Consider the following 27693-nt stretch of genomic DNA (forward strand, 5'->3'; position numbering starts at 1 on the left):
GGATGTAAATGGGGTGAACTAATGATGACCTTCCCAGGTATGGGGACAGCACAGGGACAGCAGCCAGTTTGCTCCCTTGTGGGGAGCAGAGACATCTGAGCATCCTCAGGAAACCACAGGAGCAAGACAGGAACTGCAGAGCTGACTGCTGCTGGCTCTTACTGAATTTCTCTACTCTCCTTGAAGACTGACATCCCTCCAGCTCTCCAATTGCTTTGTGGCTGAATGCATTCACTTCAGAGGATGTTAAAAGCAGGAAAAAAAAAGCCTTCTGAAGTAGTCTTTATCTGATGAATACTTCAGATAACAAAAATAAAGGACTTTGCTACTGCCAGTAGCACATTTCCGGGAACTTTATATCTAATGGGGTTGATCTGCTTAAAACATCCTTTATGTTTTATGCCCTGCATTTTGGTAGGAAGCTTCTGCAAAGAAGAAACATGGGGAGGGTGTTTTGGGGAGACTACAGATTACACTATTCACAAAATGGGTAAATTAAATGGATAAATTCACCTCACCTGAGGAGATTAAACTAGGAACTGTGAGGAACTTGGAGCTTAATTTGGAAAGGTGTTGACAAAAATCTCTGCCAAAACCCCAAACTGCACCAGCAGAGCACAGAGCCATGAACAGGTTTCTAAAGGATTTATGTGCTGCTAAACATAGGTAAGAAGGCTAATACTTACTGTTTATTTATCCTGCATGCATATAGTGCACCCAAGCTAAGGCTGCAGGGGAACTGCTTAGGCACTGCCAGGATGAAGGGTGCCACAGCAGCTGAACTCTGCTCCCTGGTACACATGCTGGTGCTGCAGCAGAAAAAAGATGTAATTACAGAAAAAAAACACCTTCTGAGCCCTGCCCCAGAGGGAGAGAGGCAGGCAGGTCCTGCCCAGGGTTTAGCTGTGTCCTTCCAGCACAAGCACAAGCACAAACCCTCCCCACCTGCACAAGGGTGAAGATCTCCAGGCAGGCAGTAGCTCTTCCCTAGAAACCAGTCTGATGCTGGAGGTCCACAGAAGAAAGGGTTGAGGACATTACTAAGCCAAAGAACTACCCAGACCCATTTTTACAGACATCCCTTCTGAACAGAGCTCCCAAGACACCAGAATGGTGCAGAAGTGTTTTTCGAGCTGTTCTCCAAACCGGTTGCAAATGCAATTCCCTTCTACCGAGATCAGCTTTTCCATTCAGCTGCTGCTGAATCACAGGGCTGGTATCTCATCTGCTGAACAGCCCAAATGCAAACATCCTGAGTGTTTTTGTTCAGATAAGGCTGGCCACAGCCAGGATTCCTAATGGCATGGGTGAAGCAGGTATTGCACACATTAAGGAGAACAGCCCCAGATACTGCCAGGGACCTTCCTGCTCGCTTGTGTGAATGTGAACATTACCAAGGCTAATGAGAGAACCTGCTCAGCTGCTGATTCAAGAAGTTAAGCATTTGAGCTGTTTAAAATAAATGCTTGAAGAAGGCTGGCTTAGCATGATTTCAACATTAATCCACTCCAAAGATGCCCTCAGAGTATTTTCTCTGCCGCTGGGTAAAAAAGTTTGAAGAGCCTATTTTATAACACAGTAATCCTAAAACATTAATGAGTTTAACCTTTCATTTTGCTACAGTGCTCATTCCAGCTGTTTTGAGAGGACCCAAAATTGTCCCCCTAGACACTAACTTTCCAGTTCCAACCCAGTCTTTGTATTAATGTGAAAAGATTTCAGTATGGCCCAACCAACTGGGGATCATGGGAAAGGTCTCATGCTTGGTCAAAATGATCTTCCTATACAAGTAGGATATCTAATGATTATCATTTTGACCTTTTTCAGTTTTTCTTATCACTTTAGATACTGTTCTTTGCAAAGAAATCAATTGTTCAATCATATCCTCAGGTTTGCATAGTGCAAAGACTTGCAGTGCTTTATGCCAGCTGAACATGTGGCTGTCATTAATCTTGAAGAGGAAAATCACTATATTTGTCTGATAAGTTAATATACAATGAATATTAGGATATAATTTTATAAGTGATTCATCTCTTCACATATGGCTTGCTTTCTTACAAGTGTTATCAGAACAGGGGTTTGGGAATTACAGGCTTGTAAATCAATTTAGCTTTGTGTTAGTTCTTTCCCTTCCTTTCTAGATAAATAGAGGCCTTATTTAAGGCTTGGTAATGTTTGCAGAGGTTCAGTCCATTTCCAGTAATGGAAACAACAAAACCCAAAATTTATCCCCAGGCTTATAAAAGAAGCTTCAGGACTGGGTAAATATGAAATAACTCATGAATATTGGACAGCTTGTTCTGAAATGGGAAACTACAGCCCATCAGCGCATAAACAAGTGAGCACAGCCAGACAGGCTTGGAAAGCAGCCTTCCAAGGGAGAAATGGAGCAGCTCAGCCAGTTTTCAGATGAGAGCTACTCAGGGAGCCTGCTGCCACATCGGCATGACACAAACCAGAAAGGAAGCAAGTTATAAAATGTATCAGGGAATAAAAATATTTGTTCCCTGGTTTGCCTTCATGGCAGGCTCACATTTGCACCATTTGTCATATAAGTCAAGAAGAAGACACATTCACAAATACTTTCTAAATTGCAAAGCCCACTGCTGACATGACAGGTAAATATTGCATTCTTACAGTTTCTTACTCTGTGTGAACTTTTCTGCTCTGGCTCAGAGCAGATTTGCTTCACTGCATTGTGCATGCAGTTGAAAGTTAAGCTGACCAATTCTAAAGGATTTATCTTTTTTTTTTTTCTTCCTTTCTAAATAGCAGAAGTAATTAATCTGCTTCAGAGAATGAATCAGCCTTTTCTGAGCTAGAAACACACAGAGGAGATTGTGGCTGTTTCTGGGGCAGGAGGGAGGCTTACTCACACAGCTGATGCAGTGGAGGCAGACACCCAGGGTGCACAGCTGTGAGCTGCAAGGGGGGCAAAACCCCAGAGCTGCACCCCAGAACCCCCCAGTGCCCCCAAGGGACCCGCTGGGACAGAGGGAATGGGCTCAGCACTGCAGTGCTGATGGAAGAGGTGTGCACAAGGAATGGTCCAGGAGGGCTGTGTGGCTTTGCCTCTCCTCCTGAAGCCCTTGAGTGGCACATCCAGCCCGTGAGGGCTGCACCCACTCCTGGCAGCAAATCCTTTGGCAGCAGGGGCCATCCTTTCATTTAGTGAAGTACCTTGATTTGGGCCAGTTGATGGGATGAGTTGATTTGCCACAGTTTGACTTCTTGGCAGGCTGTGGGAAGAAAAGCCCTGCTCACAAAAAGCTGCTGCCCTGTACTGTGGGAACTTCTGTTTCCAACTGGGGCCTCTGTCAGAAAATAAAGCCAATGCTTAGCTCACTGCTTCCAGCCCATGCTCAGCAATGACTTAACAGAAAAGCAGGACAAGCAAAGAGCAGAGAGCTCCCAGAAAGGGGAAGCCAGCAGAACAGAAGCAGCATGGAGATAGCTGCCTCATTAAAAATAATGCAACTTAACCCACAGAGAGAGTGCAACAGTTATGCCCCTGCTGCATTGGCAAAAGCAGAGCTGCTCACCACAATTATAAATAAATAAAGAAATAAATCAAGATGATACCAACCTCAATCACTTATCTGGAGAGAGAAAAGGGGCTCTGCTGTTGTTGCCTCCCTACCTTTATCCCCTCTGCTGGCCAGGGTGTGCTGGGGAGAGGCTGTGCCTCCCAAAAAGGAAGGGCTTGCCTTGCAGCCCCTGGGACAGCAGTGGGGCTGGACTGTCCCTCCCTCTGGGGAACACAGGGAAGGGGTGGGACAGGTGGCCATGGCTCCCTGTGCAGAGCAAACAGGAGCGGAGCTCACTTGACCTCTGCAATGCCAGAATCCCCAACATTTTCCATTTTAAAGTACATCCAAACATAAAGGTTTTATGGTTGCAGGATGCCTCCTTTCCCACACTTTCCTGGAGTGATCTCCAAATTCCTCTGATGTCCTTGCTCGTTAAAATGTGACTCAGCTTTCCCATCTGGAAAAGTGGAGACCCACACAGTTCCAAGGTGGCCAGCTGCCACCAGTGATGTCCTATGTTAGTATTAACCATCAGCTTGGGAGCAGCAGAGGCAACAAAGGCTTGGCAAGTTGGGTTTGGGGTGAAATCAGAGAGCCTGTAGGCACTTTGTGAGCAGCAATGCAAACCATCAGCTGAAACTCTCAGCACCAAGGAGTGACTGAGGACACCTGCTCACAGACTCTAATGGAACTGCAGTGCAAAGAGCAAATCCCTGCTCTGGCCTCCAACATTCCACACAATTAATACTGCTCACACCTCAGCTGAATAATGGTCCTGGTAAAAATAACAAGTGGGAAGCCAATGCCAAGTAGCACCACCTGGTGATAATTACTGCAACCATGCCAAGTTCAGCAGCAGGCCTTACCAACTACAGCATTGGGCAGCTCTTCATTTGTCTGCTCTTGTGATACTCCACAAAGTGCTGGAGCAACGTCCCTTCTGAAGTGAGCTGTTTCTTTTGTGATCATTAAAGATTTTGGGAACAGCTGAGTGACTCCAACGCCGGAATGAGAACTTCATCCACTGTCTCTCAGTCTTTTCTGGCTTTGGCTGGTGTCCTTTACCAACTCAGATGGTTTTTCAGAGACCTTGAAATACACCATCAAATGCTACAGAGCTTTTTGCAAACACTGCTGCTTGCTTAAGATTCTCATTGATCTGTGGCTCCAGCATTCCCAGCACTTTGAAATGTCAGCTCAGGTATTAAAATAGTAGAAACAGCTGAATCTATGAACAATATGTGTTCATTACATCAAACAGAAAACCCACCATGCTGTTAGATGCTCTCCTGATGCTTTCTGCAGATGTGAAAGGCTCACTAAAAAGCAGCAACAAATGTTCACATGCCACATTACACAATCACTAACTTTTAATTTTTGGGCACTCCTGTAGATGCCAAGCAATGACTCAGGGACTCATGCTTGAACCCCACACCCTAATTTCTCCCGTACTCAGTTTCATAAAATCAGCTCATCTACCACTGACATTATCTGGTAGCAATCATAAAAGCTTGGCTGTTGCTCATTATTATTTTTTCCTAGGAAAAAGGAGCCAGAGGATACTTGCCCTTGACAAGGAATCTGAGAGGCACTGAAAAGTCACCTGAATGCTTTCTTTAAGCATTTCCAATTTGTGCTTCACTCCGGTCCTTAAAGCATGCTTGCAGAACTGGAGCCACTGGAATGGTGTGACAATCCTACACCAGACCTGTGAGCATGAAGCTGCCCTTTGCTAGAAGGAGACAGTCAAAATTTGATGTGACTTGTTTCCTTCCCTGAATTTGTTCTTAGCATTTTGGTTGGCAGCACAGGACTGAAGAAATCTCAGTAAAATGAAAATACAGATTGTTTGCCCACCCTGTTGCAGCTCTCAGTGCTTTTCCTGGCCATTGGGAGATGAAGGCAGCCTCTGCAAGACCAGGCTCATGAACACTGTATGATAAACTGCTGCCCAGGCAATGCTGAGAAACACTGGAATAAACTTGAGCTTAGTGGATAATGCCAAAGGGATTATAATACATTAGTTCAGAAGCAGATGTTATGCACTGAACACGAGGGATATCATGCTGTAGTCTACCTTCTGCAAAATATTGTGGTATTTTTCACCTAGTTATATAAAAAATAATGTACAATGTTAATGAACAGAGCTGGGATAACTCCTTATGTTTATCTGCATCTACCAATTGCAGTATTTTGGACTGAGCAGAGCTGGATTTGTTAAGTGTCACTGTGTAACCCCATGACCTGGCTGCTTTGGTTCAGTGGTATTTTCTCTGAATCATTATTGATAGACCTTACTGCAAATATTCAGAGCAAGGATATTCAAGTGGGAGCTTAACCTGAGCTCAGATATGAGCACTGAGTCTGAAGCTCCTTCAGCTGTTTCAGCTCGATGAATGTCGTTCACTGCCCAGTCTGCAACATTGTGCTGCTCCCCACTGCTGAATTACACCCATCTTCTACTCACAGCTGGTTACAGTACAGTGGTGGGATTAAACATCCTCATCAACAGAATAATCACTGCAGAAAAACCCCACATCTAATAACTGATGCCATGGAAGAAAACTGGGTGGAAAGAAGGACACAATGCAACTTAGCTTCCTTTGGTAAGAAAAATTTTCTGCTCAGCTACTCTGGGAAAACTATCCAGCATACCTGGCACACAAGACAGGGATAAAGTTCAGTTTACAACACATTTGAAGCCATTTGCTATGCAGCCCAGTGAAATCAGAAGTTTGCAAATGAAAGATAAAAATTTGTAATAAGTGGGGTACAGACCTAGAAGGGTCAGACAGACAATGAAATGGAAGGGGTCATTCTGAGTCTGGCAGGGGTCACTACTGCAAGCGAGGGAGACTCCATCCTACTTAACTTCTCCCTTCATGACAGAGCAAGTGGCAGAAAGCTGAGGGAATACTGAACCAGCACAGAACACAGGGATATGCAATAAAAATGGGATTAATAGAATGACTGGAATATAATGAGAGCTGACAGCAGAAAACAAAAGTCAGATGGACACCTGGACAGGAAAATTCCAGCTTCCCAGCCCGGATCACAGGACAGGAGGAACCTGAGGAGGAGGTTAATTGCAGCACCTACCTGGTGAGGGATTTATTTCTAGGTGAGGTGTCAAAACATGAGAGGCACAGGACAGACCTCTGAGCCCTGCAGCTCTGCTCATCCACAGGGAACTCGGAGATTAAGAAGCCCAGCTCAAAACTGCCAGGGATCAGCAGAAGCTGGAGCCTGCTTCACGAAAGCAGACAGCGAGTTGTAGCTTGTTTGGCATTGCACAGTAAAGAGAAAAGCATGCAACTCCTATTTCTACACTGATAAGAGAAAAGCACCAGACAGGGAGAACGAAGCAGTCATCGTGCAAATACAAAGTATTAGAAAAAAAGCCATATATTGGAGAAAGTATTATAATATCAGTTCAATTAAGGTGTGAAATTCCCCCTTCCCAGAAGGCTGGCAACAAATGAATTACAGTCGTGTGCAATAAGGCATAATATCATTCTGTGTTTAGATTTCCTGACCTGCCAGGTCTCTTCCTGTCCTAGATTTAGATTATCTTTTATACAATGGGTCTCGTACACTGCTTGCATTTTTTCAGAAATATTTCTGGATGACAGCCTAGAATGGGATTATTAACTTAGGACAAAAAAAAATAAAAATCTCATATCCTCACAGATTCCTGTGATCCCCTCCCCCCTGCCCTCTGGTTTTGGCAGCCTCTGTTTAGTGGAAAAATAAGCTTAAGTGGATGGAAGAGAAATGAGATTAGTGGCCAGACAGCCCAAATTCTGAGCAAGTTCAGTAGGACGATGGCAACCTTACTGTAACTCTGCTGACTCCAACTTTCCTTTTCAACTAACTCAAGCCAGAAGTTTCCTTGCAGTCTACCAGGGAGCCTGAGGTGCTTTGCACTGTGTTTACCCGGAGAAATTCTTCAGTCTTAAGAACCCAAAAAAAGAACGTACAGCTCACAGTGCTGATCTGGTACAGGGAGGGACAACCACAAGCACCGTTTTGGGGTATTTCTTCTAAAATCAGTATGTCTGAGCACTCCTTCCCCGCCCACGAGCTCTGGAATCCAGCTCTGTATAATGATGTTGCAAGAGGCCATTTAATCACTGCAGAGTTATTGAGCAAAAGGGAGGATGAGGCTGGAGAGAACTATGTGGGAAAACCGGGCAGGACTTGCGAGACCTTGTCAGAAAACCACTGGATAACAGCACAGAATCCGCCAAAATAAAAGCCTGAAAGTGGCCCAGCGCAGACGCAGGCACGGCATCCATCTCCTCCACGCTGGGAGATGCTCTGCCAGCCCCAGGCACAGCAGGAGCACATCCCGCTGCACATCACACATCGCACCACGTTGCACCTACACGTGCAACCCGGCCCCCATCGCACCCCTGCGCCGTGCCCCCGCCATCCGGACACCAGCAGCGGCAACCCGAACCCGCAGCCCTCGCACGGTGGGGCTGCGGTCCGGACCCGCTCCCACCTGTGAGCTCCACTCCGGCACCTGCAATCCGGACTGCATCCCGCCTGTAGATACAGCGCGCAGCCCGGACCGGCTCCCACCTCTCCCGGGGACCGCCAGAGCGGCAGCGGGGCCCGTCCCAGCGGGGCCCGTCCCAGCGATGCTGCCGCACCTGCAGCCCCAACCGGGTCCCACCGACACCTCCCTGCTGCTGCCGCGCCTCCATCCCCCTGCGCTCAGCCATCCCTCCTCAGCTCCGAGCTCCGGCGCGGCGAGCTCCCTCCCCCGCGGACACCGGCCCGTCTCGGCGGCACAGCCGGGCGCGGGGGTGCCCGCCCGGGCTGCAGCCCCGCGAGAGGGTCCAGCCCAACTTCTCCCGACCGAGGGGACCCCGCTCCCGCGATCGCCCCCGGCGGAGCTCGGCCTTACCGCGGCGGCTGTCCTGCGGCGGGGGCGGCAGCGACCCTGCAGCGGGCAGCGCCCCTCACGCCACCGACCCTCGGCCTCCCCTCAGCGCCGGGCTCTGCCCGCCGCGGGAGCCGCGCCCGGTTCCGGGGCGGGGCGCGGGCGGGGCGGGGGGTCCGGAGCGGCCCCGCCGGGGAAGTTTGTCTCCTCCCGGGCGGGGGTTCCGCCGCGCCGCTCCGAACCTGTGTTCTGCCGGGTGTGTGCCCTTGGCAGCCCCGCTGGCGGATCATCCCCCGGGGAAGAGCTGTCCGCGGAGCCAGTGCTGCGTCCCCCTCGCTGCAGAGGGGTTCTGCTCACCCTGTAGACTCCCCGGTGTGTCCCTTTATCCTGTGTCCCGTGGGCATCCTGGAGGCGAGCGCTGCTCCTCCCCGGCCGCAGCCGTGTGGCAGCCCGCGCTGCCCCGGTGCGAGCGGGTGAGCCCCGCCCGACGCGGGGACCCTCTCCGTCCAGCCCTGGGGGATCACGAAAGCTGGGGACAGGCTGCCCGGGCGCTCCGAGACCCAAGGGATCCTCCACCCTCCTCTAGGGACCCGGCGCCCCGGTCTCTGCAATGTAAGCTCTTCACTTTTAACATGGAATCATGGCATCGATCCGGCCGGAAAATACTTTTAAGATCATCGAGTCCAAGCGTTAACAGCCCATCATTGCCAAGCCCACCACTAAACCACATCCCCAAGTGCCACATCGACGTGTCTTTTAAATATTTCCAGGGATGGTGACTCAACCGCTTCCCGGGTAGCTTGTTACAATGTTTGAATCTTGTACTTTGCACTGGGCTAGTAAAGCTAATATTTGAGCATTTTGCACAGATTTTGAGTGTATCACCATGTAAACATCTACTCAGATACAGCCTAAAACTAAAGTCAGTACAAGCTTAACATCTCATGGTACTTCAGATGGCCACAGTGGACCCAGCAGAAGAGAAGGATGCTTTTCCATTAGTAAAACACATCAGCTCTAGAGATAAGCAACGAAACAGTGGAGTTAAGCTACATATTGACAGCCAAATGGAGAGAATTTGGTGGAAAAGTGTTTCCCTTCGTGGATCAGAAGTGCTGTCTCCTATAGGCATTAGGGGCATGAGTCAGTTCTGATTTCAGGCAGAGCCATCCAGAGAAAACCTGGCAGGGAAAATCATGGAGAGGGGGGAAACAACTGATAAAGTGTTTTGCAGAGGGCTGCTGCAAGCCACTGAGAGCCAAGCTGAGACCACTGAGTATGATTACAGGTGACTGGAGGATAGTTACAGGGTAAGAACACAGGGCTGAGTACTTCTGAGACTTCAAATTGGAAAATGAGACCTGAGCTTTCACTGTTTGCTCATAAAACACTCCTCTGTTTTTAGTGGAAGAGAAGACAAATGGAAAAAGACTGCCTCTCTTGGAGACAGCAGTTAACCAGAGTGGCTCATCATTTCTTCTTTTGCCCAAAACAAATGTTTCTAATTGGTATCATATGCAATACTCAGGTGGTAAATACTTAGCTTTACAAATTTTCAGAGTGGGAAAAATGTATGTGTCCCCTGCAGTCCTTCTCTAAAGGGTATAAAACTATTTTTGAAAGAATTATTTGTTTTTTAGGAAATAGTAATTGTCTTTGGCTGCTGCTGCTGCTGTTCTTGCTTTAGCCCTTTTTCCATTCTCTGCAAGTTTTTGCTGCTTTGGTATATGAAGAAGAACAGGGAACCCAAATCTTTCCTGTTTGAGAGCATTTTGCCTTTTCTTTGTGTTTTTCTGCTGCCTTTGTATTCTGGAGTAGCCCTGCCAGGGTTTGCCATGTGGAAGTCAGACAGGTAGGACACCTTGATGTGGCCCATGGGGCTTCCCCTCCTGCTGTCTCATCCATACACTCATTTCAGGCATTTTCAGCATCGAGTTTGTGCCCTCTGTCCCTCGTGGTGACTGTAACTGGGGCACTTGGGCTGTAGATCCCCTAATCCTTACCTGTTATGTCCATGGGAGCATCGGGCAGCAGGGAGTGTGACCATGGGGCAGCTGGGTCACACACAGGAGACTGCAGCTCACAGTGACCTTGTACTCAGGCAGATGAGAGACAGGGAGAGGAGCAAGGGAGCTCTTCCTCCTCCATGTTTCACTGCTTTATTCATTCTTACTCTAATGCTTGGTGCTTGTCTGTCCTGCTTGGATGTAGAAGGATAGTACACACTGCTGTAAAAATTGCTTATGGAGGACAAATTATAACTGCTGGGCTATAAGGGCTGTCACCATTTAGGAATGAGGGGCAAATCTCAGAAAAGACAAGGCAAAGAGGAAAAATGAAACTCTGTGTAAATGCCCCTCATTTTCACCCAAATACCTTTTGACCAGAGCAGATATGACTGCGGGGGTGAGGAGTGAACACACAAGTGCTCCTTTGTTGGGATAAAGCCATGCTGTGCATCCATGTCCAGAGCTGGGTGCACATGTGCTGTGGCTGAGGGGGTGCAGTAGCTGGTTTGCTTCCCCAGACCTATATTTCCGTGTGCTTTGTACTTTGGAACCTTGTACCCACAAAAATCAGGCTGAACTCTCCCTGGGCTCTCCATCTGCCTGCCTGGAGGGCCTGTGATCACTGAATTTATTGTTGATGGTCTGAATTGTCATTTCTATTTGGGATAATCACTGCCAATTATGTCAGAAATATGTACATAGAACTCCACCACATGGACCAAATTCTGCTTTGGTTACATCATGAGCCACTATTTGCTCTTCTAACCTCCAGCTGGCCTTTTTTTCCCCTTTAGTTTGGGCAAAAGAGCTGATAGAAAATTCATATTTATTCAACAGCATCCCTATGCTTGGCTGCTTGGTCTCACAGTGAAAGGACTGGAAAGAAATACAAGAGCAGCTGGAAGATGGGGCTTTGGAGCTCAGGGGAATTGTTGCCCTGGCTGGATTGAGGTCCTAAAAAGCAACCATTTCAGTGGAGCAAGCTACTTCCAAATCATTCTTGGCTTGTAGTGCTTTGTGTTCTCACTACCTACACTAATATTAAATAGGATAGAAGAGAATAGAAACATTTCATTTGGAAGGGACCTATAATCTAAATGCCAAAAATATTAATCAAAGTTTTTTTTCTTCTGATCTCTTATTTTTTCTTGCTGTCCACAGACCTATGTCAGGTTCCTGACATTTTACCTGCAGTTTTACCTGCCTTTCAGGAGGGCTGAAACATTTATTTGGTGTTTTTGACATGAAGGCACGGCTACAGTAGAGCTCAGGAATGTGGAGACGTGAGTGTTTGTGCAGACATTCCTTTTTCTTCTAAGCAGCAGGATTTTAGACAGAGATCTGCCATGCCGAGAATGTCATTTCTGCACAGCTGCAGGGATTGTTGTCCCAAGGTCTGATGACGAGAGTTGGTTTTGTGTTTGTCCCTGTTCAGATTAAAGTGGGACTTATTTCCAGCGGTGGTGAAGGTTAAGAGCATGTACTGCACAGAAGGATTCCTGATCTTTTGTTTCTTCACTTAAGCCCTTTGCAATGCTTACAGCGAAGGTCAGAGCACAGAAGAAAAGTGCTTTTTGGTTTTGAGTCGCAAAGCAGTTGTCAAAGAGTTGAATTTTCCTGAGGGAGAAGCCCCAAGAGAGTTGAGAACCTTAAAGAAGAAGATATTATCTATAATACCAAGTGCAAAATAATCTGTGTGTTTTAGTGTTCCCTGAACCACAGGAGATTGAGTAAGAACGCTGAGAAGCAATGTGGTATTTGTAAATCAGTAATGGTGCATACACACACGAGGATTTAGACACACATTTGCAGTTGTAATGGGAGGAAGATAAACCTCCCCTCTCTTTTAAGAAGCCTAGAGACACTGAATGGGTGAAATGCCTCAGATTATGTAATTTAGATAAAGACTCACAGATGTCCTACTATATAACGCACCTAAGCACAGCCAATTTTTCTAAGATGTTTTCAGTCACTCTGCCTCATGTTTTGTTTTGTTAGAGGCTACACTTGGAGAGCGAGAGTCCTTTGTTTCATCAGGGCTCATCTGCTGCTCTTGCCTCCTCCCCACTTGACAGTGGGTTTTTCTTTGTGTGCCATCATGTTTATTTCCCCAGCAACAGCAACTGCATCTCAAACATGATTTCATATAGATTAAAGGCTTTCAGAACGATTGTCCACAGCACAGACTGAAGTCTTCTTCCCTTCATTGCAATTTAGGATTAATGGCTGTATTTCCCATGTAATGGATTTTTAAAGCACTGTGATTTTGGCACTGATTATTCAGGCACACTCAAAGCACAGACTAACGGGATGTAATTTGGTACTGATTCAGTGCTCTGGTTTTCTTATAAATTTATTCCTCCTTGTTCTTCCTGGTATTCTTCCAGGTACACAGCAAAGCCACGCTTGTTGTCACTTGCTATGGATGAGGGAATTGATTACAAACTCAGGGGACAGTATTTATCCAGGTATCCCATTCTCTGGTGGGATACACATCTGTCAGCCACACTGGGCAGACAGGAGATGTGTGGTTCCCTGCTCCTATCTCTTATCCAGGTGATGTAAAGATTTCTAAGTTTTCCAGAGCATGGAAATGTTTCCAGTTCTGTCAGGAAAGCATTCTGCTTTTATGCCCAAGTTGTTGGGAATTCAGGTTCCCCTTGCTAATAACTCACCTAGGAGCATCCTTTGATATCCTGTGTGTAATTCTTGATGATTCCCAGAATGGTGAATTTAAAGTGGGACAGATGCTGAGAAGGGGGATGCTATGGGGTTTTACAGAATGAGATTAAAAGACTTTTGGCTGATAAAACATGACAAAATGAGGGTTGAGAAGGCATGTGATTATCTCTGAATATCTCAGGAAAGGTGCCAGTGCCAGGCAGGGGCAAAATGCCCCCTGGTTATTCAAGTGTGTGAACTGTGCAAGCACAAGAACAAATGGGTATTAATGAGAAATAAACCCATTTACACTGGGGAAGAGAAAAAGGGTTTTAATGGTCAGAAAACTGTTATCTCTGTCAGGAGATGAAAGGCCAAAATTCTAGGCTGAGTTAAAAGGGAGCTTCATTTCTTTATGGAAAGTGATTGAAGAGGGATTTGTCTGCAACAGCAGATGCCAATTTCAGTGACCACAAAGAGGTTTGATCCTAAATTCTCCTTTCCTTTTACTGAAGCATCTGTTTATAGCTTGAAGGAATGAAGAAAGGCTGTGGTGCATAGTTTTGCCCTCCCATTTTGGGTAGTTATCAAGGACAGCTGCTCTCACACCATGGGGGTTCTTTGAGATAGGTCACCCCTCCTTTGGTTCCCTCCTTGTTCCTCAAATACTCATGTCAGGCTCAGCCTACATCTCTTGCCTTGGTTGTGGTTCACTGTTGGCTTCCTTCTCCTTTTGCATCCTGGATGCCTGCAGTGTTTTATACACTTTGAGGCAGGAGCTTCTCTGTAGGTTTGCCTGTCTCTTGTAATGGAAACTCCCTCCATCAGCTTTGGATGACCAGAAAGAAGGACCAACCAGCTTAAGATGTGTGTAACAGGTTAGAACAAAATTACTTCATTAATTAGTAAAGAGGCACAAAGAGGCACAGCTCCTGCCTCTTTAACCTTCCCAGAATATTGGACATGGAGATATGGCAAAAAAAAAAAAAAAAGAGCTACATTTCTGGGAAAGGATTTTTGCAAGCACTTGGGCCCTGTGATTTGATCCAGCAGAACAGAATTCAGCTATTTTGTCCAGTAAAGATTTAGAACTTCAGAAAAAAACCCCTCATCCGTCTAGCAGAAGACAAGTTTGAGGCAAATAACAAGAGGTGATTCCTCACACTAGGTGACATGAGTGGAGAAACTCCCTGCTGCAGGATGTTATCAACAGTAAAAATCTGTGGAGACCAATTTGTGGAAGAAAAATAGACTGAAGGCTATGGAGATAATATTTTTGGTTCTGGAAGTTCCTGAGATGCAAAATGGTGGAGATGGAGGAGGTGTTAAAGGTGGATATGACTATATGCTATAATTAATTATAGCACAATTATTTGTTATTAGCTTGGTATTATTACATGTTAGACAGGACTAGCAACTATGAAGCATCTTGTTTGTCCACTTGCAGACAACAAATGTGGGTCTAGTTGGATGGCAGCTTTGGTGGGGCCCAGTAGAGCTTGTCATATATTTTGGGCTTTCTTCCAGCCTGCTCCTTGTAGGAAGAGTAGCCCTCCACCACCTGCAGAGCACAGTTCACTGCCCACTCTTTGATTCAATGCCTGTGAAAGTTTTAGCTAAGAGACTTAGAAACAGACTGATTAAAAACATGATAGCTGCAAAAAGCTGACAGATCTTCCCCAGAAGGTCTTTGTTCTGGTTTTGAGCAAGGCATGGGGTTTTGTTTCCAGAGACAGCTTAGTGCTAGCAGTGACTCAGCCTGAGATGGTGGACAGATGGAATTACCACGGCAGGACAAGGCATGGCTCCTTCTCCTCTAAGATCCCTATTTTCACTGCCCTTGCTTCCAGAGAAGCAGCATGTTCTGCATGTTAAGTATCAACATGGCTCCAAGTTTCATGCACATTTTGATAAATAAAATCTGTGTTCTAAGCAAAGGCACCCAGACAAAGCCCCTTTGTGAAAGCAAGACTTAGGCCTAGTGTATGTCTTTGGGAAAAATGCTGAATTCATTGGGGAGGGAAGCTGATATGAACAGCAAGCCATTTTCTTCCACAAAGGCTCTCTTTCAAGGCTGGTGCATGCAGCAGAACAAAGGCTGACCCCGTAATCTGTGCTCAACAATAGCTTGGGATATTTGATTTGATTGTACATGCATACATCATGCCTGGCCATAAATAAATAGGGCCATGGTTTGATGCACTGTGAGGATTAAGTCAGCCTGTTCCCCTTACCACTCTGGTTTCAAGGAAATGTTGATTTTGTATCTCTGCCTTCTCTTGGCTGAGGGATGTCCATCTTGCCACCAAGGCCAAAGGGTCTCAGTTTAAAGCCCAATAACAAAGACACAAAAGGTTTTGCCACCATTCTATTGGTGACAAATTGGTTTATAACTCCTTTATCTAATCCCTGTAACTTCTGGTTTTTAAAAGACCTTTTCTTGGCTGAATTCATGGCAAACAAACAAGTAGGCCAAGGAGAACTTGGGTCTTCCAGGTAACTTGAGGCCCATGCTATGGTAAATTATATTTAGACTAAGTCTCTACTTCTGTTCCTCATATGTAAAAAGGAGGAAGATACAACTTACAAAGCCTATCTTTGGATGCCTGAGGTGCTTCTACAGTAGAAGAATGTCTCCTGCTCAAGCACATAAAGCAATGGTAGTATGCAGATTAGTGATAATTTTCTATAAATTGTCCACAAAGTTTGTTGGGAATTAAACATATTTGCTCAACACATTTTGTAGTTATACTCATAATGCAAGGAAAATTTGGGTTGTTGCTCTGGAAACATAGCAAACCACTGGCCTAAGACACAGTGTGTTTGCAATGTAAACATTTGGGCCCTTGTTTATATAATTGTCTGAAACTGGAAAACAAAGCAACCATAGTGAGAGTCTTGCCTAATCGTCAGTTGTTTTACTGGATGAAACAATTTTTACTTGGACATTTCTATCCCATTTGGTTTATTGATTAGTATTAGGCAAAAGTTTGTGCAGCAACAGTTGTCAGAGCCTGTCATGAATGGTCTTCTATGGCATAACATCACATGTAACAACACACAACAATAATTTTCTAGTAACGTCAGAGTCTTTGCGTATGTTTAATATTTAGGCCAGGAACACAGAGATCTGTTTCAGCAGAAGAGCTGATGAAATGTATGACTCAGTGCAGGGAATTGCCTCTAAATACAAAAGCACTTGATTATCATCAGCAATTACCCTGACAATTTGTGACATTCTTGTAAATCGAGCTTCTTTTTTTAAGCATTTATTATTTTCATTCATCAAATATTTTAAGACACATAGTGATGAAAGGGCAGATTTTCTGGAGATCTTAATGTCCAAAGAGTACAGGAAAACTGTATAAAAAAAGTCGAGATTGTCCTTAGAAAATTGCAAGAAAAGAAAAACAGAGAATTAAACTAGAAGTCAAAGGGGTAAATATGAAGCCACTTCCATGGATTAATGACTGGTTAAGGCATATGTAGCAAAAAAAAAAAAAAAAATCACAGCTGGAGAAGAGGAGACTGAGGGAAGGATTTGGACAATGCTCTCAGGCATATGGTGTGATTTTTGGGGCATTTGTGCAAGGCAAGGATTTGGACTTGATGATCCTTGTGGGTCCCTTCCAGCTCAGGATATTCTGGGTTTCTAGCAGACTGCTATAGAGATTTATCTTGTGTTGCTTTTGTTACATATTCACAAGTGATCTACAAGGGTAGTGAATAAAGAAGTGACAGCAGCTCCGGATGATACAGGGTTGACTGAGGATAATAAAAATAAAAACTGACAGTAAAGATTAACAGAAAGATCTCACCAAGGTTATTGGATGAATGGGAGAATAGCAGATGCAATTCATTTACTTAAGGGAAACAAGACAATCCTAACCATGCACAGCGGTAAGGTCTAAAATTAGCTATTGCCACTCAGGAAGAGAACTTCAGCTCATCATGTATAACCCCATGAAAATGTCAATTCAATGCTCAGCAATTAGAAAATGGCAAACCAGGTGTTACGTATTGTTCAAACAGGAAAAATGCACAAAAAAGAAAAACAACAAGCTACTCTAGAAATGTTTTGCACTCACAGCTGGGAGGCTGCACACCCAGAGCTGTTCTTAACTTCCTTGCTGAAAAAAGCCCCAAAATAAAGTAGAAAAAATGTGGAGAAAGCAACAGGAATAGTAATAGGAACAGGACCTCTTCTCATAAGAAGACTTCACTGAGTAAGAACAGGGGTGATTGAAAGGGTCTGCTGTTGAAGCTGTGATGTCATAGGTGCAATAGTGAACGAAATTATCCACCTTTTTCCTTGTCAAATGAGAGCTCAGGGTCTAATATTAACTCTGTTTCCTTCAGTAACAGTTTTTAGACAAAACCCCTGTTCTTTATACAGTCAGGCTTTAAACTGTAGAGTTCACTGTACATACTCAAGAATAAAGCTCTTCAAAAAGTGGTTAGACAGATTCAAGGGAGAAAAGTCCATAGAGGCTATTAATCACAAAGGTCTAGTGTGGATCAGCAAGTTCAAAAGATGCACGATGGATTAGAAAAGTATTTGGATTGAATGGCTTGTCCTCATTGCCCAAGTGCTCACTGCTATCAAAGACCACTCCCGTGGTCCCGTAGACACAACACAGAGCGTGTATGGTCCTGCAGCAAGGGTTCTTGCCTTCTCCCCCAGATCTGTAAAGAGCTCAGCAAATTTGGTGCCAAACTTCTCTTAAAAACTGATCTTCAGATTGGTACTAGACTTTGAAGCTCTGATTTTTCCAAGGTTACAGAGGAAGATGGCAACAGAGTCTGCAAGAGCACTCAAATGTCCCGTGTTCCCCTGGAATCGTGCACCATGGGACAAGGCAACCTGCCTTTGAATGTGCAGTTCTGCTTCTGTTTTTTGCTATTAAGGCACCATTTAATAATTTGCCAACATTTTCAAAACATTTATCCCGTGCCACTGACAGGTTTTGAGCTAACTGTGGCACAGAGAAGTTGTTTTTTTGGAAACATCTGAAGGTGCTCACAAAGCTGATGTGACAGAGTTTCCGTAGCTTGCTCTTGCTGCACAAAGGTTTGCTTCCTTATGACTCAGCCACTAATGGTTACTCATCAGAAAACTACTTGAAGACTAAATTTGAGCTGAATTTGATTAATATCTAAACAGTGGAGCTGGGGCAGAGACTCAGAGCTGGGGTTAGCAATAGCATGGGGTAAGGAGGACTGACAGCTTTCCACACTTCAGTGGTGGAAGCTTCTTCTTTCATAATAAACCCTTGCTCCTTCCAGCCACACCAGAGCTGCACTGAGCCCCAGGGGTTTAGGTTAACCTCAGGATGCTGTGTTTTTAGTGCTGTAGCCTCTTCAAGGGACCTGCATGTGTTCCTGGGTGCACATGGGCTGACGTGTCCCCTCCTGCAGCAGGTGAGCTGCGTGGGGAACACACCACATCTCCACCCTGCGCCTCGGGGGCCAGGCAGCTGAGCCAGCATGAGAAAAGCTGTTATTCAACATTGCCATGGGCCAGCAGAAAATGCTTCTTTCAGTTGCAGGAGGAAAACAAAAGGGAAGTGGTGATTCTCGGTGAATGTGAGTCATAAGACTTGAGAGGGTTATATTAGGGTAGGGCAGGATACACCCCTTATTTGATGGAGACCTTCAAATCACTGCCTAGTTCTTCTTTTCTTGCTGTTACCAGCCTGTGCTGCCTCGTGCTTGCTTCATTTGCACTATATTGCCTTGCCCTTGGCCTGACTTTTGATAAAGAGTGAAAATCATGTTCCTGCCCTTGGTGTTGTGCAGTGAATTGCTTCAGGCTGGACAAATCTGTTCTCTCCCCCAAGGCCAGGCTTGGAATGAAGGATGGATCATTGCAGGGGGCTTTTGTCAGCAGCTGCAAAGCCAAAGCAGCACGGGTGCTTGTGTGCACTGAGAAATGCATCTGTGTCTGCTCCTCTCTACCTCTTCTTTGTAAAATTTTAACTGCTCCGTGGCTCTGAGGGGAGCTGGAGCTGGCAAACACAGGAGGGAGAAGCTTGGCTGCAGAGGTTGTTCCTTGCCTCACAGGCAGCAGAGGCTGGCATGAGAGGGAAAGCTGGAAGGGCATTTCCAGTGTTGTCTTTCTACATCTGGGTCTCACACAGGTTTCAGGGGAATCACTGAAATCACAGGGGGATTGCAGGTGGCTTCACAGCCCTGGAACCTGCTTTCCCCAACAGGGCTTCTTGTGGCTGAAGCAAGCAAGTAAAGATGGCTCATTTCAGGCTGCCAGAGCTAAAGGATGAGTAGTCCATGTCGTGTCTCCCAGCTGCACAGCACAGATCCTGCAAAGCACGGCACTGCTGGCTGTACTTGGCTGCAGATTTGTAACTTTTCCAGAGCAGAGAGACCTGAATTCCAAAGGCCATCCTGTAGGAAGTCAGACCAAATTCTGTAGGTGCTGCTGAAAGTTGTTGAGAACCTTGAATATTCATGTAGCCAAGAATTGCCTGTTGCTGTGATGCTCTGAGGATGTAATTCACATGAGACATGCAGGGAGAGAGATCTTTTGTTATACTGACTCCAGTTTTCTTTTATTTATTAAAAAATCTCTGCAGGGCTTAGGAAAACTGGTCTTTAAAGCTGTCATCAGCTTTAAAAAGACAAGCACAAAAGCTTCAGCTTACCATTATCTGATGAGCTTGTAAAATAAAAGCTGTGGAGGTGTGTGGGCGCTGAGCTCTGTTTTCCAACTCCATGAATGAAGCTGTAAATGAATGGGGAATGGATAGCTCATGTCTCACACCTGCATCTCCATCTCTGCCAGGAAGGGGCCAGTTTCTCCACTGAGCTCACCTTACTCGGGGTAATTAAGCTGGTGCAGGACAATGCCAAGTCAGACCAGCAGGTTTGACTCACACGCTGGGCACAGGATTGACTCATTTGACTTCTTCTTTCCATTCCCTCCCCGTGGAGGCAGTGTGTTCATGGGCACTGCTGTAGTGTGGCAGTTTCTCTGTGTTGGGGTCCCATGTGTCTGGTGCAGCTGCTTTGCTTGGTCTGTGGATTCCTCATCAAACAGGCAGAGGTGATCCCAGATGGGAGCATGGAGGCAGAGTCCCTGCAACCACCTTGCATTCATTTTCTCCAGAAGCTCCAGATGAGTTAACATCAGCCATGAAGTGGTTTCTTGTAAAAACAGCATGTTGTCTTCCCTGGAAATGAAGAGCCTTTTCCCATTTACAGAAGCAGCATGATAAATATTTTGATTTCAGTATGTCTTTTGTTGGGAATCATTTCCATTTAGTTTCTTACCACAGTGACTTGGGGGCTAAGAATAACTGGAGTCTAGCAGTTCCTAGCTGGTGAGACATGTATTTTGAGAACTAGGATCAAACTTGCATTACTCATAAGATGTAGAATCTGCTCCTGCACTGTGCTCAGCAACATGCAACTACTCCAGTCTCTTTGCACTGAAGGAGCTTTATAACAAACAGGACAGTGATAGCTGCCTCCAGCCCTCTGGCTGGGAATAGCTGTTATTCCCCAGATAGCCACAGCTGGACATACCCACACAGAGCTCATTAGTGCAGCCCTTCTGCCCTGGAGGGTTGGAAGATGCTCTGTACCCACAGCTGTGTGCAGCCCAGAGCAGAGCAGCCTTTGATTGCACTTCACTGGGGACACGTTCTGATCCTCTGCTCAGCAGGGCTGCTGGAGCCTTCCCCCAGCCAGGGGCTGCCTTGGACCCTTGGAGAGCCACCCTGGATGCAGCATTGTGCAGATGTGCACTGGCTGCCTCTGATCACCGAGAGCATGATGAGGAATAATGAGTTGTGAAGACACAGGGGGCTGCTCTCCACAGAGCACAGCCAGGTGAAAGGTGTGATCTGGTGGGTGAGCTGCTTCCCTGCTCACAGCTCCCCAAAGTTGTCACAGCTCTCTGGACTGGTGCCTCACCTCTGTTTTACAAGGTTGAACTCCATTTAGGTACCCTTGATTGGTCTTGGAGGGCTTTTTGAAAAAATCTTCTGATGGTTAGGGGAGAGAGAAGGGAGAAAAGGCAAATGCTTTTTAATTAGAGATGCTCAGCAGTGTTGTGTGCTCTGAGTGCCCAGCACCAACTTTCAACCAGGCAGTGTTATTTGTGCTCTGGATCTCCACAGCTTGGGCATTTGCAGTCCCTTGAGACTGAAGGGAGCAAATGAGGACAGCATGGAAAGGTCTGGGTCGCCTGTAATGTGGGAGGTGAGCAGAAATGCCAGAGGAGTCAGGCACTTGGAATGGGAGGGGGCAGTAAAGCCTGAGGGACTGCCTGGGAGGGGCAGGGGGGAGTGTAGGAGGCTTCACTGCCATGTCAGGGACAGAATTGTAGAGTGTTCCAATTTTCAGCTTGGAGGTGGGATTGAGAACCTCAGTCCTTCTTGCCTTCTTCAGACCAAAAAAAGAGTTCATTTTAACTTTTTTTTTTTTCTTTCTGGTTGAAATGCAGGTTTTATGTGAATAGAACATAGAAAGGAGAAGTAATTTGGGTCAAATGAGAAAAGGAAGCAGAAGCAAAGATATGTGCTGAAGTGTCTGAAATGTGTGAAATTAGTGGCCAGTTGGGGAGTTGCAGGTGGCCAAAGGCAGTGTCATTGCACTGAGGTGAATAAAGTTTATTAGATTTCTCTTTTGTGGATGAGATTACACCCCCGAGAAGTCAAAAGGGAAGCTGTGAATCTTGGCCACTTTTAGAATCACAAATCAGTATAGCAGAGAGGAAATTTGGGATCTGATTAAAAACAGAGAATCACAGAGTCTCTGTGGGCAAGGGCTGATGCAAAGGTTCAGCTATACAATGCTGCTGGACCACTGCCAGTCAGCTCTGGTGCTCTCCAGGAAGGTGCAGGATGATGCTGATATTGATAAAAAACAGAGAAGTTTTCAGCTTGCATGAAGGAAGCCCTGTCACACTCCCTTGCTGCAGTAGGTGTTGGTGTGGTGCAGCCACTGGGGAAAGATGGGGGCAACCAGGAGGGCCAGCAACTGGCCACACTTCTGGAGAGTGGTGTGACTCCATTTTCAGAACCCATTAAATGTCCAGAGGCCTTTGGAGACGTTTATCCTTGTCCCTATGTCCTTTCATGGAACAGATACACCCGATTTGCCTGTATTGAGTGCTTTGAAACCTGCGAAGCTGATAAGTTTAATGTTGTAATCCTTGCCAGTGTCTCTGTGGGACGTGCAAGGGGCCTGTTCAGACTGTGTGGTCACTCTGCTCCAGCCATCACTAGCCCTGGCAGGATCTTGACATCCATACCTGCCAAACTGGGCACTGATGGAAAGATCAGAGAGGGTGGTGAACTTTGGACAAGTGACTGACTGTTGTTTGAAGGAAGACATGAAAAGGGCTGCTGGCAGGTACAAAAGGAGCAGCTATGAGTTGTGGTATCAGGAGCCTGAGAGAATGCCTGCACAAGATATTTATATTTTTTGGGGGGTTGCTCACATTTAGCAAATACCAGCTGAGGAGAGCTTAAGAAGCCATGCCTTCAGCTTCTGTGCAGGTCAGATATGGAGTTGGTAGAATCAGCAGATTCCACTAAATCCTTCTCTGAGGATCAGCCTAAAAGTGGCAGTAATTCCAGCCATGCTGTCACAGGCCAGGTGGGAATTTCGTGCCACAAATGGAAAAGTGAAGTTGGAAGGACCTGGGCCATCGTTTCTAGCCAAGACTCAAGCACATGTGCTTATTGTGCCTGTAACTGGATGTGAACTATCTTCTTCAGTTTGTGCTGATTTAGAGGAAAAAATCCCTTTCTAGATGTTCTCAATGAACACAATACAAGCACTGATTTTGTTCTCTCATGGCACATGCATATGTCTTTTTTGGGTCTGGATCTAAACGGGGCTGAGCTGGAGGCAAGGTCCCTCAGTTGTGTAGGCTGTCACAGCACACTCAGGGCTCTTGTTCAGCACAGCAAACCTGGCTCCAGGTTCAGAAACCTGCAGGCAGAGAAGTGCAGGTGCTCCTTCCCCACTCTCATCCCCATCTGCTCTGCAGTGACCACAGACTGAGTGCTTTCTTTCTGCTTCCCGTTTTTGCAGCTCTGGTTTGATTTCTCAGCAGGGCTGACCTTGCTGGGGGCTGTGGCTGCTCTAAGAAGCTCCAGCTGCTGTTCAGGAAGGGCACCTGGAGCCGGGGCTGCAGGAGGAGGCTGTGCTTATGTGGGTGGTGAGGAGGGGTTTGAGCCCTGACTCTCATTTTTGGGTGAAAACTCTTCCTCCCCATTCTGCAGGACAAGGACAGGGTATGTTAGGCCTGAACAGGAACACCTGCCTGTGATGCTGGCAGCATTGCTGCCCCTTCTGTATGGCCTGGGTAGAAATGTGCATTGGCTTTCTCATTAAAGTTATGTCACATAAGGTGACATAAGCACAGAGGAGTTCCATGAAAATGATCAGAGGGGCTGGAGCACCTCTCCTAAAAAGACAGGCTGTGAGTGCTGGGGGTGTTCAGCCTGGAGAGGAGAAGGTTCTGGTGAGAACTTACAGCACATTCTATTATATAAGGGAGCTACAAGAGAGCTGGAGAAGGACTTTTTATGAAGACATATAGTGATGGAACAAGGGTTAATAGCTTTAAAATGAAAGAGGAGAGATTTAAATTAGATATTAAGAATAAATTCTTGTCACTGAGGGTGGTGAGACACTGGAACACATTGCCCAGAGAACATGCAGATGCCTCATCCCTGGAAGTGTGCAAGGCCAGGCAGGAGGGGGCTTTGAGCAGCCTGGTCTGGTGGAAGGTGTCCCTGTCCATGGTAGGGGGGTTGGAATGAGATGATCTTGAAGGTTCCTTCCAACCCAAACCAATCTGTGATTCTATTGAATTGTTCTTAGCATCAGGAAAACAATTGTCAAATTTTTGAGAGTCAAATTTTTGAGTGTCAAATTTCAATCTGCATGGAGAGGGGGAGGCTCAGACATTCAACTGGGTAAGAAGAAAACCTGGGCCTTTGGGGTCTTCATTCCTCTTTCGTGCTCTGAGTCATCACTGTCACCCTGGGGCAAAACATGACAAACCAGTCACAGCCCTGTTTAATTTCTCAATTTTCTGAGAACAGACCAAATGAGGTCTCTGACCCTGGGACAACAGCTGAAAAAGCCCTTTTTCTTCTCTGCCTCTGGCCTTCTGGGGAAGCTCTCTGCAGGCCAAGCTGGGTTTTGGTTTGACTTTCTTCCCTAACACCTGTAATATTGTGGCTGTACTCTGAGGAGTATCCAGAGGACGAGAGCCCCAACCCTGCTCACCACTGAGCTGATGCACCAACAAAGAGGATGGCCCCTGCAGTAGTGCTCAGGATGAACACTGGACTAGAGAGGTCATGAAATCACTGTCTAAATCCCCCCTACTTGCTATGTGCACATAGAGGCTCTGTGGTACAAATTGTGACCTCCAATAAATGTCCCTTGAGTACAAATTGTGACCTCCAACAAATGACCCTGGAGTACAAATTGTGACCTCCAGTAAATGTCCCTTCCTAGGGACTTTCCTAGGGAAAGCTGTCAAATGAGGACATGCCCAAAAGAAGCATGCCTCAAACTTGTCCATCATTTCTTGAGGTCAACAAATGAGAGCCTGCATCACCTTCTATGCTGCCTTTGTCCCTGCTGATGTAGAGCAGCTGTGGGGCTCACACAGGAGTACATCTCCCTCTCTCATTTGCAAAGGAGTTATTTATTGCCAGACACTGCAAGATGGTGAAGTGGCTCGTGGCAGCCATGTAAAATGCCTTAACAGCTCATTGATTGCCACAGATGAGGAGACAGCAATTACACTATTTACACCACAGTTGTTTTGTTTTACAGCCTAATTCGCATCCATTCCCCAGTAACAAACTCCAAAGGAAAAGCAGCCGTTCATTGGTGTTACTCATCTGTGTAATTAAACAGCAAGTGCCTGATCTGTCACAGAGAGAGAGGCTCATTCAGGTTCTGCCTGGAACGTGTTTGCTCAGTGGAAGGGTGGAGTTCCTCAGGATTGGCACAGCCCCGTTAAAAACAGCTCTGTTGAAGATGTGAATGGAGGTTTGGTTAGTCACTCATGGGCATGGGGCTCATTTCAGACCATCAGTGCTCCCTTAGATGTTGGGGCTCTATTAGCATCCCAAACTTCCTGGGTTGGGTAGGCTGAGTACTCAAACTCCTTCAGGTAAAAGCAGAACCAAATATGCCCCCCCATCTCCAAGCCCTTTCCCAGGGTGCTGGAGAGGATGTGAGGATGACCTCTTCCCTTCTTAAAACCTGAACATGACAGTTTCCAAATGGGATTATCATTTAACAGCTCTTTACCATCTCTGTTTTTTGCACTGGGATTGCAAATGGGGAGTGATTGACACTGATCACACCAGATGGCACTGCTATTTGATTTTCTGCTTTATAATTGGCTTGCATTTCCTAGTTGCCATGTGCTCTTTGCATTTTACAGGGAAATGAGGCAGTGGAGATATGTGGGCATAGCTCTGTCCCAGATCACCCTGTCTGTGAAACAACCCTGTGGGAAGCTGCACATCCTGCTCTGACCACCTCTTTTTTTTTGGCTTTCTTTGAATTTCAAGCAGGTGCAGCTATGAGGTTCTAACCATTGCTAGCCTGGCTCGCAGGGGTCATTTCTTAGTATTGGGCAAGCCTATGTTGCTTTCCTTTACATGGTCTGCATCCCCCACTGAGAGTGAAATTTGTATTGAGCAAGGCTTGGAACACTAATTTTGCTTCTTCTCAGATAGTTTGGTTGCCAGTGAATTCATTACAACCATGAAAGACCTTCTAAACTCCTCCTAATGACCAGAGCAGTGCTCCATCACACTGCTTTTTCTGGCCATTGCTGTCTGTCTACCTTTCCTGCACTCCAGCCTGTTGCTGGATTTCACCAGATCAAGTTCCCTGAAGGGACATGAAAAAGGCTGAAGAAAGCTTTCAGGGGAGGCTGTATGAGCAAGGCTTATCAGATGCAAAGGATGGGCTTTTTTGGGGACAACCAGAGCAGTGAGAATACAGAGTCTGAAATTTTACATTTATGCAGAAATGCTAAATGAATATACATTGACTATGTGGGCCTTTGGAAAATAAAGTTTCCCTCCTAGAATATGAGGAGAGGCATATTAGGTTTTTCCAGAGTCCTCACTTCTTGTGGCTCAAGCTTCAGACTGTTTTATGATGAGGCATTGTCAATCCTTGACACGGGTGAAGGAGAAGGAGACGTGCTGAGTTCTGCTCTGGGACTTTTGTGAGTGAGTGTAGTGACCAGCCTTTGCTGGGGGTCAGCCTCATGACAAGGTGACACTTTCATATTGCATACTTCTGGTTTCATGAGATTTTTAAGGTTTTTTTTTTTTCGTTTTTTTTTCTTTTTTTTTTTTCTGAGAATAATGTGTCTCATTCAATGTCCTTTTATGAGATATAAGATTTTAGAGAAGTGATACCTGCTGTTCCTGTGCAGACAACGCTGGGGACAATGGCTAGTGACTCAAAATGGGTAAGAATCAGATTGCTCTGCAGTGCTGTGAGCTCAGAAAGAGGAAGCAAAACCATTAGAGATGGATCAGCCCTCCCAATGTTACCCACACACATCCTCCAAACTTCTGGCACCTTGGCATGTGCTGCTTGCCTTGGGTATTGCTGGTGAGTCAGGCAGACAAATGCAGTGCTCTCCCCCATTTAGGTGCCTGTACCCTTAACGTAACAAGTATTTGTACTTCAGGATTTTACACAGGTAGATGTCTTTACATTCCTAACCTTTCTACCCAGGTTTGTTTGACAGCAATAAGGCATTTATTCATCTTTTAGTGTAGATTCCTAGTGAAACATTGTCTTTGGTGCCCAGCTTGGGAAAACTAAGCTTTGAGTTACTTGGGGAGCTACTCTTTTGTTGAGAAACGTGGATTATTTGGGCATAAACTGAAGGGAGACAAGAAAAATTCTGGTCACTCTGTTGTGGCTAATGACCCCCACTTTTTCCCTGTCTCTGCTTCTTGGGCACCCCAAATCTCCCAGAGCTTATCTAGCTGAGGGTGCCAGCTCACCATGAGTGCTTGAGCAATTCATTCCATTTCTCCTCTCTGCCCACAGTAATATTTCCCCATCTCTCTGCCATGTCTCACCTTTGAACAGAAATTGCTCCTAAATATATTGATATCTCAGAAGTTTCAGGTATTTAATCTCCTTTTTTGTTTTTTGGGGTTTTTTGGTTGTGTTCCAGAAACTTTGATTTCATCTACCCAGCAGGGTCTGCAGCTTCAATTTAGGTTGAGGAAACTCTAAAGGTAAGGAAAGAGCAGTGCTGGGAAAAGGCCAATGATTGTGAGGTTTTTCCCAGGGAAGGAAGAATCCCACTGAGAGGCAGGACAAGACTTCACAGGCATTACACTACAGCATCAGCCTAGGGATCCTATTCATGCTGATTTTCTCTTCATAACCCAGGCCACTCCATGGTCAGCTTGTGAATCTGAGAGCTTAATTTAAGCTGAAATTCTCTCTTCCCCTGCAGCTGTATGTCCCTCTTCAAGGAGCAGCCAAGTCAGGAGGTAACTTGAATTGGCTACTCTGGACAGGCTGGGCCTGGGAAAACCCATATTAATGACCC

The 27693-nt window shown here is 46.0% G+C and overlaps 1 protein-coding gene across 5 annotated transcripts in view; it reads right to left on the reverse strand.

Annotated features, from left to right (window-relative positions):
• LOC135302570 (inverted formin-2-like) overlaps nt 1–8899 on the reverse strand; it is a 42309-nt gene extending 33410 nt beyond the window's left edge. Inside the window, exon 1 of one of the 5 annotated variants that reach the window (XM_064423172.1) lies at nt 8779–8899. Coding sequence is in view for 2 of the 5 variants with exons in the window: in XM_064423174.1 (XP_064279244.1) it covers nt 8189–8260 (72 nt within the window). In the remaining 3 variants the exon portion in view is untranslated. Of the gene's footprint in view, nt 1–6629; nt 7168–8037; nt 8142–8188; nt 8385–8445; nt 8744–8778 lie in introns of those variants that run through there. The other 4 variants (XM_064423170.1, XM_064423168.1, XM_064423171.1 and 1 more) reach the window with 4 other exon arrangements.
• Between the last annotated feature and the right edge of the window lie 18794 nt (nt 8900–27693).

The sequence above is a fragment of the Passer domesticus genome, chromosome 6 (genome assembly GCF_036417665.1).
Source record: "Passer domesticus isolate bPasDom1 chromosome 6, bPasDom1.hap1, whole genome shotgun sequence".
Taxonomy (NCBI): Eukaryota; Metazoa; Chordata; class Aves; order Passeriformes; family Passeridae; genus Passer; species Passer domesticus.